Below are 13,406 nucleotides of genomic sequence, written 5' to 3'. Positions count from 1 at the left end.
CTATCATATGAGTCTACTGGATATTTAAAGTCACACAAGGACTGTAAATGGCACTTTTAATGTAGGAACAATGGCCACCCATTATAACCCTTTGGATTTCTGCACTCTATATCCCATATTAGTAACGCATTGGAGCTTCAACAGAGTGCAGTATTTAAATCTTCCACTATAGTTCCGACTGTACGACTGCTAAGTTAACTCCCCCAGTCCATTCAAAACTCAGTATTGCACCACTCACAATTGTGACTTATTTGTGCCCTGTGAGCCATTTTCAATTATGTTCCATCTTCAGTTATTTTGACGATGTTTATGCCTGAATCACAATTATCATGAAAAGTAAAATTACAAAAAAATAATAGCATTTTTATGAGTTGTTTTTTCTATGCCTTCTTTTTAATCATTAATTCAAACATACAAATACCTGGGTGTTCACGTCAACAATAAACTGGACTGGTCCAAAAACACAGTCCTCAAAAGGGGCCAAAGTTGTCTCCACCTGCTGAGGAGACTTGGGTCCCTTGGTGTGTGCAGGACTCTGTTAAAATCCTTCTTTGGCACTGGTTGCGTCTGCAATCTTCTATGCAGTAGCCTGCTGGGGAGCCGGGAGCACAGAGAGTGACACAAGACGACTCAGACTGGTGAAGAGGGCAAGCTCTGTACTGGTCTGCCCTCTGGACACCATAGAGGAGGTGGGGGAGAGGAGGATGTTATGCAAGCACCAAACTGTGGGTTCCCTAAGCTGCTCCTTCAGCAGCAGACTGCTGCACCCTCTCATCGTTAGCCCTGATCTATTCTTCCCCTCATCTTTTTTTCTTGGGCCCCCTCTTCTTCCTCCGCACTGGGACTGCTATCTTCACATAACACCCGCCAGGGTCGAGGCCCCTGAGCTGTGTCTCGTCTTCATTTGCTCTCACGCGAAGTGGTAACATTCTGCTCCTGTTTCACTTGTTATTACTCAATGTACTTTGCTCGAGGCCACTGTGACCCTAACTATCTTATAGTTATGGCTTAAGCTAAATAAGCATACACCAAAACACACTTGGTCTATTATGGAAACCTTTTACATTGTTATTATATTATCTGCAAATAGTAAGAACATGATTCTCCACTCTCCAACACAACAACATAATGAGCCAACCCTTTCATAATATTCTGCACTATGTATAGTTATTTATTTATTACTGTGTCACCTACTGTGACCTGTGCACCGTGCCAATACTATTTGTATTCATCTGTATATGAAAGGTGTTTATAGTGTTAATATTACTATTATAATTATTATTTCCTATTCCTATTTTATAGATAGATAGATATAAATAGGTTTAATATTTTGCTATTGTATTTCAATTTAATGTGTATTTTCTTTCTTGAGCTACTGTAGGAGCCAGGTCATTGTCAAGTCCTACATCCTTATTATCCCCCAAGATTTAGAAAAATGCAGTTGTATGAGATGTTTTTACTCACCTGTGCAAAAATGCTCAGCTGTGTCCGCAAGGAGACTCACCTTTGTTTTTTTCAGAACCTCTGTAAAGTAAGGCAAATATTGGATGCTTATTTTTGTTCCTTGTGTTACGTACATCAACACAGGTTTTCATTTCAGAGCAAAAGGCCAGAGTTTGTCGTTTTTTAAATGTGGTCCTAGCTTAGAAATACTGTAGTACTGAGTCCCACCCTGCGTCCCTAAGTGTTTGGTAAGTTTCACTGATATTTTTCTGTTTTTAAAACAAATGGCCTATATTTTCTTCCAGCTACATACCTTGAGTCAGGTGAGTGCTTGCTTGTCACCTGAGCCCTTTGAGACTTTCAGAGCTGTTAATAATTAACCACCATGACAGTGTGCTTGGGCAGGACACCACAAATGTTGCCAGGGTGCTTTTGACAGAAGGCATGTTCTATGATCTGCTAAGACCAAAATTAAGAAAACCCTTCTTAATTCTACCTTAAAATAGTATAACTGAGCCCTGAAAAAAAAACTTATTTGAGAAAAAAACAATCAATACGGCCTGACACTAAAGTGATCATGTTATCTAGTATGTAGCTCACTGCTCTGACTTCTTATATACTGTCTATGGCTCTGACACATAGCAGGTCATGGGACCCATACGCAGGAGCGTTTATAGATTTGATTGGTTCCATTTTGAGGCAGCTGTTTTGTGATTGGTGATTTCTACTATCAATCACTTATCCTGGTTTGTGATTGGTTATTCGTCCGTTTCCGCTTCACAAGCTTTTTATTGTCGTCCTTCTTCCCGTTGAGCTAGCTAGTCGGTTTCGGTCAACCGCTACACCTGCCCACCGTTACTGATATTTATCCTCCAACAAGTACTCACAACATGGATGATTTTGACATGCTGAACGCGCCCGCGGCTGGAAACGGTGTAGGCTCGGAAGAGGACCCCGCTGCCGCGTTCTTGGCCCAGCAGGAGAGCGAAATCGCGGGGATTGAAAACGACGAAGGCTTCAGCATCCTGGACAGCGGAGAGGTCCCTTCGTCGCTGGTAGACTCCTCCAACGGTGACTGACTGTTGTGCTCAAGCAGAGGCAGTTTCCCTCCGTCCATCGTTAACACTGTCTGTCTAGTTAACGTTAGCTTTAAGCGTAGGGTATTGTGTCAAACTTAAACTTTCGTTAAATCCTAATTTCGTCCTAGCTAAATGGACACTGAAGTTGATGCTCTTTTGGTCAGCTTGCTAATGTTAGCTTAGCTAGCAAATTAGCCAAGTGGGTTTAGCTGGCATTAACGTTAACGTGACTGTCCACGCTATGTAAAATTGACAAACCTATGTGACAAACGAGCACGAAAACGGAAAACTTGGAATGATTATTTGTTTGTCACGTGACGATCCAAGCGTTTCTAAAATGAATGAAGCGGTCTGATAACATCATCTCTAACGTTCTTGGCCGTGTCATTCATTGCTTCATATTGAGCTTGAGTAACGTTACTTGCTGGCAGCGCGTATTTGTCAGCTAAACTCAGGCAAAAGAGGAAATTCATGGAGCTTAACGACCTTTGGCCATGACTGCCTCGTTTCCTTGAGGCTGTAGCTTCGTCGTGGTTAGGCAATTGTAGTTGGTCAGAAGTGCTGACATCTCCTATTATAAAATGTGTTTATGCAAATCTTGAGGATTCAGCAATAGTAAAAGATTCCCAGTTAGCCAAGGTCTTGTCAGAGTTGTTGTTTTCTTCCTAAACATATGTGATCGTGTCTGCGGTTTAATTTCTCTGCTTGATTTCTAACAGTCATTTTCCCTGTATCTTTGCAGATGGCGCTGTCAATGGAGAGATTCATGTGGTAATACGTTTTCACATTTCACAGTTTTTGTTCTCAACAATTTAGCTCTTAAATTGTCAAACTGCCAATTCTGTCCTCGTGTTTGTTTCTCTGTATTTTGTAGTAGGGCTGTGTATTGCCACTGATTTTCTGATTCCCAAGGTCCCAATTTGTTTCAATTTCTGATTTGATTTAAAATCGAAATTTGCTTGGATATTAAAGAGATTCTCAGAACGAATGCTGTAAACCATACAAGGAACCCTAACCTGGTATAGGTTTACATTAAGAATTGACCCTAAACCAGCAGTTACATGAATGTATTTTTTTTATTTAACATGTACACACTACAGCAGTCAATGCAGTAAAGTGCAACTCTAGTCTACAGACTCTACAGTCAGTGTGTATTGAGTGACCAGAAAACCTTGTACAAGCACTTTCTTTAGTGCAGAGGGCGTGGTGCCGAGACCCATACGTGTTATGTGGACTTGTGCTGTTACTTTTAGTTTACTTTTTAGGTGACTCTCTCTGCCGACTTAAGTGATGTTGAGGCGTTATGTTTCACATCTGCATACAAGTTTGGGATTGCCACTTTGGTTTGTTCTGTTTGGTTTGTTTCGACATTTTTGCCGATTGCGTATCTGGGTAATACGTTGTTAAATGGTTTTAGAGATTTGTGGTACTTCCACAGTAGTTCACCTCAATTTTGCCCATCTTACATATGGCTTTTGTCCAGCTCTTCTCTATCTTCACAGTTTTTCAGTCTGAAATGCCCCCCCTGGCGCCTGTCAGTGTTTTAGTGGCTTTGAATGATACCACAACTGTCAAAGAATAATTCTGGTTGATTACAACATGGGTCTATTTTCATTTTGGCTGTCAGTTTAGACGATTTGGTTTCAAACGGAATCGAAAAGGAAGAATTGGAATCAGAATCGTTAAAATCCAAACGATGCCCAACCCTAGTCATTTCTATAAGTTATGATAACATTGTACTCACCAAAGTAGTTGCTGAGACCTAGCCATCATTTCTATCAGTAATTGTAACGTTGAGCTCAACATTGCTTAAAAGAAGTCCGATAGATGGGTGAAGAAACACAAGCTGCCAGGTGATAGGGCAGGTTGTAAACAAGGCAACAGTTAAACCACATTATTTACACCACTTTATTTGGATTTGTAAAACAAAGTTAGCCGACCTGAAATGCTGGTAATAAACACTCATTGCACAGAAAAAAAGGTGTGCACGCACAACTACATCAAGTGTGGTAGGCTGAAGTTGAACCAGGGAGTCGGCCTGGAAATTGTAATGGATGTTTACATTGGACAGTGTTTCCCACAGATTAGAAAGCAATTTGTGTCGGCGGATTTTCGGCACACACTAGTCTGTGTGGGAAACGCTGTTGGATACATTACATTGGATCGTCTGGGCTTTTTCTTTTCTGGAAAGTTTTGTTAACCTGGGGGTTTGTTGTCTGACTGTTGCCTAATGTCGACAATTTAGACAAACGTTAAAATGACTGAAAAGAATGAGGGCCAAAACTACAAAATGTAAAACCAAAGTTGTATTAACCAGATTTATCCTTTTACCTGAATTTATGAGATGAATCTAGTTGACTTGCTAATGATGTTGATATTCACTCCAGTGTTTTTTCTTCATTTTATGCATCAATTGTGCAGCTTTTTCACTGTATAAAATATAAATAAAAGACAGTTGTAGTATTTAAGTGGTGGTGTTGAAAATACTTGTTTCCTTTTTAGCACTAGTAGTGTGATTTCAGTGCTGACCTCAGAGGTTTGACTATCTGGCTGATAGATTCGCTCCAACTTCCTTTTCCTGTGCTGTCATTGCAACATCGCTGCATCAGGAATTCTTTCTGGCAGTGAGAGAAGCTACGCTGATGAACCTCAAAGTGGGCCAAATGTGGTTTTAATAAAGCTTTTTCAAACCGTATACAACTACCTTTTAAGAACAATCCTACTATATGCATATTGCAATCAGGCCAAGAACTTTCCGGTCATAGTTGGAAAGGTGAATAATACAGGATGAGAATATTTCTTCACCATATCTCCGTATATGACATTGATTACATGTTTTTTTTATGAAGTCATTTAATTATCTCATAACATCAGCATATCATCCCCTCCTTTTGTTTTTCAGGAAAGCAATGGTCCATCTGACGCCTATGCAGCAATTTCCAGTGCAGACCGGCTGCAGGCTGAACCTGAAAGCCTACGCAAGTGGAGGGAAGAGCAACGCGAACGGCTGGAGGTGCTAGGTAAGCACTAGTCTATATCCTTGACGTTCCACTTCCGGGGTTGCTCTGCTGCCGCAGGAAATTCCGCCGGATGCATGCATTTCCCATTTCCTTCCCCTTTCTTTGTGTTGGAATTTTAAATTTGGTGGATATCTGAGGACTATTGTTGATTGCTCCTCCGATCTCTGCAGGGTAAATTGAGACAGCTAGCTAGACTCTGTCCACTCTGAGTTTTCTCTCGCACGACTATTTTGCTAGCGGCTCTGTGCGGAGTTCAGCGCCGCTCATGACTATTCTGATTGGTTTAAAGAAATGCCATTAAACCAGAGCACATTTTCCCTCCGCTTTGGAGGAGGGTCTGGCAAAGGGAGAAGCACAGACCAGTGTGTTTTTTATATGGAACAGGACAGAGCACCGCTGTCTGAGAAACAAAGGTTGATATTACGATATCTACACCAAGTGCTCGAGATTCAAACCTAGCATTTCCTTTTTCATAGTAAGCGGGGTTGTGTGTAAAATGTGTCCTACCCTGTCATTCATATCATTCTTCACTTCTTTATCGCTTCTCTCCACGATAATCTCCCTGCCCAGATGAAAACTCTCGCAAGCAGGAGTCAGAGTGGAAGGAGAAAGCCAAGGTGGAGCTGGAAGAGTGGCATGCCAGGCAGAACGAGCAGCTGGAGAAAACCAAAACCAACAACAGGTACTGGCTTCTTAGAGGGGTAGAAACTGGGCATAAGGAACAGTGAGGGAGGGCTCATATTATCATGAATAAGAACCCATTTGCATTTTTTGTCTGGACAAAAAAAAAGCCATGATGATGATGATATGGAGGAACTTTGAATATTTAAAAAGGGTTCTTAAATATTAGCAGCAGTCTTGGATTCAGCCACAGGTGAGCATATAACCGAATACTGAGGTTTGCCTCAGTGTGTAGGATCTCCAGCAGGAACAGAAAAGGGTCCACCATAGCAAGGCTCCAGAAAGGCAATGTGCTGCTCCCCCAGCACGTCAATGTTTCTATCCCTCGCTAGCCCAAACCCTCCACAGGGCTGTACGCTAATTTGTTTTGCACGTAGCACTGGTGCTATAGAGGTTGGAAGTTTTTGTAGCACAGGCCACAAAATTGTAGCAGGAGTAAAGAAGTATCAAGTAAATCCACTGTAGTTTGAGACCATTCAAATTCTGTTGGGCGGAGTTTAAAAAGCCTTTTTCTATGAACTTTCAAATTAATATAGTACTGAAAAAATACAGACATACACAGAAATATTTGTATTTATTTAATATTATTTAATCATGGTGGGGTATGCGGCACCTCCTCAAACCAGGTATGCTAAAAGCCATCAATTGATAAACAAGAAGTTTAAAGTTAATGGTCAAATGGTTCAACTTAAGTGAATATGAGACTGAGCTAACCCCCTTCACTTTAATTAGCAGGTGGAACTTGGCTTGGGTCTTGAGGAGTTTATTCTCTACAAACTGTACACACTGACTGTACTGCTACATTCACAGCTATAACCTTACTGCTAACTTAGTACTCACAGTCACACACGCTCTCTCTCTATCTCTATCTATCGATCTATCGATTCATAGACATAACCTAGACGCAGGTGCAACATTTATGTCGCACTGTACAGCCCTGCTTCAGGTAGCAGATTATTTGTTCACACATAATAATGTGAAGTCAAGCCTTTTTCTTTAGGGGGCAACCTGACATGCTACAGTAGATGATCCAAGAACATGATGATAAAGTAGAAAAGGTAGCATCTCATGCTTTGACAAACTCCCACTCTCACTCACTCTTCAATAGCCCTGCAACAGATATTTCTGTGTGGTGGTGTGTGTCTCCTCATATACATACAGGTTCAGTTATGTTGTTTCCCAGCACAGCACTCTTTACTCAATATCTTTTAGACCTCTGCTTAAGGTTAGGCTAACCTTAATTCAACCGCTAAAGTTAGCTCTTACTGTACACTGGATTTAGTCAGGGATGCCTAAAGCAACTATTGTATTGTGTTTGTATTATTGTCTTAGGTTAACTCCACCCAGTCACAACTTCAGAGTGTGAGAGACTCCCTGCTTTTTTAGAGATGGGAAGAATGATCTAATCTAAGAATTGCCTAGTGCAAAAGAAATCATCAGACAAATAAACATGCGGACTGCTTTAGTAATGTATCGTTTCACAGTTGAATTGGCAAAGTTTTTGTCTCAGTTTCTCCTGCGCTGTAATGCAGCTCTGCTGCCCTATTAATAATAAACTACCTGCAGCAATGACACTCTACTCATCTGGCAACCCTGTGTTTGGTGGGAAATTGATAGTATCGATATCATGGTCTTTATCATATGGATGGTCTTTGTCTTGTAAAAATCAATAACGGAAATAAATAACTGACATACAGTACAAAGGTAGGAGAATTAGGGCTGCAACTAACACTTATTTTCATTAATATTTCTTCTTTACCAAACTAATCAATTAATCACTTGGTTTATTAAATGTATAGAAAAGACAGATCCATATCGCCCTAATTTACTTTTTTTTTTTTTTTTTTTAAATGTGTAATTAATATGAAGATAAGCAAATGAGTCCTCACATTAGATGAGCTGTAATCAGTAAATATTTGTTTTATCTATATTCATTAGCTATAGTTACAACATATCATGAGGGTTCAATTAATTGACTAATCAGTTCAGAAGGTGGAACAATTTGAATTTCTTTTGAAGTCACTCTCTCACTTCTGGATTTAAGAGCTGATGCTGACGTGTAAGTAAAGATTTCAGGGGGCGGACGCAATCGGCTGACAGCCTCCCCCTGACTCTGCATTTAGAAGTTTGTTCCGAAACCCTGAGCCTTTTATGCTATGCCATATCTTATTCTTGTATGGTAACCTATAATGCTTGTGTTTCCATCCTCTTCTCCCTTTTATCGCTGTCTCTCTTCTCTCCTGCCTTCTTGCTGCTCTGTTCGTTTGGGCGGATGTTTGTCCAGGGTGCTGGATGAAGACTTCTACAAGCAGCCCTTCTCTGAGCTCATTGGTTATGTGTATGTTGCTCCAACTAACATCCTCCCTCATAATTTCTTTTTGCTTTTTTTCGCCCTCCATTGTCATCAACTCCCAGCATCCAGCCATTGACATCATTATCATTAGTTACCTCACCTTGTGTTGCCATGTTTTAGTTCCACCTTTTTTAGTTTTTCATTTTAAACTACTTGCATTTCGAATTGTCACACGTGTCATCTAGCTTTTTATTTTCTTTTTCAAATGTAAACTGCAGTAATAATGTTCACCCCATATGCCTGCATGTCCATTGCTAAGTGGATGCCTATTTCAGTAAAGAGTGACTGCATGCCACCACACACACACTGCCACGCTCCTCTGACATCCATGACATTCAAATGAGTTCTTCTAACTGCGCCTCATCCATGATTCACTTCCATACTATTTAACTTAATTTCAGCAAAACATTTTGCAATTACATGACATGAATTTCCAACAATTAACACTTGCTTACATTAATTGTATGTGCTATTCACAGAAAGTGTTTGGTTTCTATTTAACACCTTTTTTATAAACATCCCCCCCCCCCCCAAAAAAAAGGTTTTTAATCTACATGCGTATAGATTTGTTTGAAGCAATTGTGTATTTATAATTGGACTTGGGTGTTTGTTTGGGTGGCATCGCCTAAACATTCCTTTTTTTTTAATCTTGGCAGTTGTTTATGAAACAAGATATATGATTTGACCGAACAGTGTGCAGAATTGACCTTGTTCTCGGTGATGGTTCCTTCCTCTGAATCTCAACAAGTCAAACTTCCTAAGCATTCACCCTAACCTCCCACATCCCCAGCCCTAGCCACTCACTTGTGTAAAGTGTAGGGCAATGTGCAGAATAGGATATTGTCAAACTGCATGTGAAACAGAGCTAGAAGTTACTGTCATTTTAAATACAATGTGTGAAGTTGTATTCCTTTTTTCAGATTTTAATTTGAGCTATCTCCAGCATTCAGAAGCTCCAGGTGATAGCTTGTTTTGCTCGTTGAGGATATGTTATAATCTGGTTATACAGTTTTATTTCCATCATTTTGGTTCTTCAGTCCATTTCCAGGTAGCATTTAACAGTTGAAAATGTGGGTTTCTTAAACCTGCCTGATTGAGTCCAGCACTCACTATCTCTCTCACCTCCGTCTTATTGCAGCTAAATTAAATGCCCAGCAAAGACTTTATTGATAACGCCACTGGTCATGTCATGGCAACACAACTGCTTCAAACTGCTCTGTGTTTATGTTCTAGAATGTTAGCTGCTCTGTAGCTACAGTACTGCTGTCCAGCACGATGACATGCTAATTTGCCCAGCTAGCTATCCAATAGGCTGAGCTGTGCAGCCTTTGGTTTTGCTACCAAATTACTTGAGAGTGCCCTTAAGACTGCATTTTGGTGAACACTTTTTTTGTTAAATGTATTATTATTTATCAGCTTTGGTTTTCAAGGACGAGGAGAGATCAAACTCATAGCAGTGTTTGACTGTCCTTAGTTATTATTATTATTATTATTATTATTAAAAAAATAGTGTTTTTTAGAGATGTAAAGTTGAAAGCTATTGTTTGATGAGAGTAGTATCACATTTTCCCTGGTTCAAAATCTTTTTATTTTTGGTTCTTTCATTAGGTTGGTCATTGAGCTGTTCTCCTTTTTTAAAATTGGCATTACATTTCCAATGTTTTTGTAAGTTAATAATAATGTGCTCATGTTTAATATGGCCCTGGTTAAAATGCATTTGTCTCATGATTAGGGAAAGGGGGTTTTCATCGTGTTTTTCAATAGTGGTTTATTTTATTTTTTTATATGTGCACACCTCAATGCAGTTAATGCAGCAGATTATTATCTTAATTGTGGGATTGAGCCCCAGCAGTGTTGGTGTAGAATGACACTAAATCACACTGCTTCCTCCTCCTTCATATTGTTGTTGTGAGACTGAGGGGGACTCCAGGGGCATCATTTATAACTAAATAAAAATAATTAAGTAAGAACAAATGGACTTGCATAATGTGATTACCACTTCCCACACAAATGTTGGGAATAAAAAAAAAAAAATTTATGCATCTCTACACAATCTCTGAACAATACCTGTTAAGATTTGGAGAGTGGGAGCTGAAATTTTAGTCAAATGAATTTTGTGTCTTGTGATGAGACAAGATAAAATTGCTTGTAACATTTTATAGATCAGGATGTTACTAAGATGATGGGCTTGTGTTTTGTCCCTACTTGGAAAATAATCGACAGTTTTATAAATGAGACCCCAGGCCATTATGTCCTTGTGTGTGTAACCGACAGATATTTGGCACAAAGTACAAATTATTTTTCACTCACCAAACCAAAGGCTGCACACTAATCATTTTATAACTTTTATATAAAAAAAAATGACATTTAAAAAATTGTCGCTTTTGCATGCTGGCTTTCAACATCTGCATTATGCTCATTTTTGTTGTCTTTCATTTCGTCCCCGCTCTCTCTCTTCTAAATTCTGACTTGTGAAACTGTTTCTCCCTGTTTTCTTTTCCTATGCACCTTAAAGCACACACATTAACCATCCTTGCTACCGCCTAGACCAGTTAAGTAAAATTATGAAACCCCAGAACCTCCAAATCCTTTCTATTTTTGACAGGGGGTAGATGCAGTTCTGTGTGTGTTGTGTGTTAGATAATTATACGTTGCACAGATACCCAGTTTACTTTCCCAATAGTTGGTTCCACTGCCTAGATAGAAGTTTGTTATAATGTCCCTTATGTGATGTTGTGGTCCTTTTTAGTCCCTTTTGTGTATTTGTAGTTGGTTGTGACGGTGAATGTTCATTGGCTTCTCATCCCCATTTTGCTTTGTGTACTGTGTTGTAGTTAGTAGCTGAGTTTGTGCTTGTAGGTTGGATGGGGAATAGAAAATAAATCCTTGTAACTAGAAAAGTATTACGGCAGTGGAATTATTACTGTTTATGGGTGGGATTGAGGGCTTACATTTGTTTAGCCATAATCAATGGCTTGCATCTCAAATGTCTTGTGGTAGTGGCACTGATCCATTTTCAGATTTAAGTTTTGTCTTTTCTTTTGTGTTATTTCAATTCACTTAAAGTGTTATGTGGTAAGCCCTGTAGTGTAAATATTGTTTGTTTTAAATATTGTTTAAATGCACAAAAGCCGTCCCCAACAAAACGGTAATTGATCGGCTCGTCAATTACAACACAAAAAATCTAAGTAAACGCATTCTTTGCCACACCTCCAAATAGCCTGCTTTTCAGCCGCAGTGCAATGCATGGCTAAGGCCCAGCAGTGCTTCCGGTTCTTTTTGGCTTGGTTAAAAGAAAAGGGAAAAAAAACACAACTTGCCATTGTTGTTCCTTTTTAATCAAGGACGTGTATATAGATGAGCTCATCATCCCTATACTTGGTTCTTGCTGAGGAAAGAGAACATTGTAAATATGCAACGACAGGGCAAGTTGAAGTGTGGGCGAAGTCCCCTCCCCCAGTTCTGTAAAGAACTGCATTTTTAACCAACCAAAGATGCTTATCAGACCGTACAATTAATAATCACAATTATTATTAAATAGCTTTGGTTTGTTTGTTTTTTTTGGATTTCTCATCTGTGTTTTATACTGTATGTACCTCCCTTTTACTGTTGTGGAGAATCAAAAATACAGCTGACTGTACTGTAATGTGTAGGCAGAGTTGGGGGCATGCCACAGATAATGAAACTGCTGTAGCTTGTTTCCCTTTGGGGGCCTAAAGACAGTTGGATGTCCGTTTCTGTGTGGTGATTGGACTGTCCTGCCCTGAGGTAGACTCTGCTGAACCATCAAAGTCCCACCGAGCCATAAAAAAGAGACTGTAGAAAGAATTATGCGTAATAGATTTGAGGAGTATTCTTCCGGAGTATTCCTGTGAATGTAATTTTAATATATCTGACAAATGAATCATCAGAGGCACGACTAAGTCTTCCACCCGGACTTGTGTGTGTGTTGGTGATCAGCAGCAGAGGACTTCCTCAGAGCTGCACGTACACTTTGCTGTATCTTGCTTCTTCCTCCACTGATTGTTTTCTATTCCGTGTCCTTTCCTTGTCCTCTTCCCTGTTGCGTGTAGGGCGGCTGAGGAGGCCATGATTTCGGACCTGGATGAAAATGACCCTGGCACGGAGTGGGAGCGGGTGGCTCGGCTCTGCGACTTCAACCCCAAGTCCAGCAAGCAAGCCAAAGACGTGTCTCGCATGCGCTCCGTCCTCATCTCCCTGAAGCAGTCCCCGCTAGTCCGCTAAGCAGCCAAGGCTGCTCAGGGCGTCATTCCATGTCATCCTCTCTCACCACACACCAACCAACCCAAATGACCACAGTCTCTATTCTAAAGACAAGGGGCTTACATCCCTTCTGCATATCTGTTTGCCCCACCCCCTGCCCCTCCCTCCCTCCCTAGTGGAAGGATATAGCCAGTGGTCCTGACCTCATCTATCTCCACCTGGCAGGTCTGTAGAGATTATAGCCTTAAAGCACCAGCTCACCATTTCTTGCCCCCTCAAAGATTTTCATCTGTGTGCATATCTTCCTCAGACCAATCAACACCTTGTTATTCATCTTCCTCATTGTTTTACACACTAAGATCAAGGCCTGTTAGATTGACACCAGGTCTGTGGTGTTGTGTAAAACTTGTGTAAGGGTGGTGAGTTGGGACACTAAAAGGGAAGGGCTGATGTTTGTTTGGGCCTCCAGCTACACTACAACCTGCTTCGACCCCCAAACAATATCATTCCCATCATGCTGTACTTTTAACTCTGACCTACCATGGTTGATTGGTGTTAAATGGTTTTATTCACCTCTTTGTTTCCCATCCTTACAAAAAAGAAAGT

At 40.3% G+C, this 13,406-nt stretch overlaps 1 protein-coding gene across 3 annotated transcripts; it reads left to right on the top strand.

The window, feature by feature from the left end:
• The first annotated feature begins 2,224 nt into the window (after positions 1–2,224).
• Positions 2,225–13,288, top strand: clta (clathrin, light chain A). Of its 3 annotated transcripts, XM_039800703.1 has the most exons (7): positions 2,225–2,514; positions 3,265–3,293; positions 5,425–5,542; positions 6,113–6,224; positions 8,508–8,561; positions 11,092–11,127; positions 12,650–13,288. In XM_039800703.1, exons 1-7 carry the CDS (start codon positions 2,334–2,336, stop codon positions 12,819–12,821), a joined length of 702 nt encoding a protein of 233 aa, XP_039656637.1. In that variant the 5' UTR covers positions 2,225–2,333; the 3' UTR covers positions 12,822–13,288. The 3 variants fall into 3 exon arrangements, with proteins under 3 accessions (XP_039656637.1, XP_039656644.1, XP_039656650.1); XM_039800710.1 differs by lacking the exon at positions 11,092–11,127; XM_039800716.1 differs by lacking the exons at positions 8,508–8,561; positions 11,092–11,127 and having other exon boundaries at positions 2,226–2,514.
• Positions 13,289–13,406: the final 118 nt, after the last annotated feature.

This window comes from Perca fluviatilis, chromosome 1 (assembly GCF_010015445.1).
Source record: "Perca fluviatilis chromosome 1, GENO_Pfluv_1.0, whole genome shotgun sequence".
Classification (NCBI taxonomy): Eukaryota; Metazoa; Chordata; class Actinopteri; order Perciformes; family Percidae; genus Perca; species Perca fluviatilis.
The sequence above is the reverse complement of the archived record's forward strand: the minus strand, read 5'-3'. Positions and strand labels throughout refer to the sequence as shown.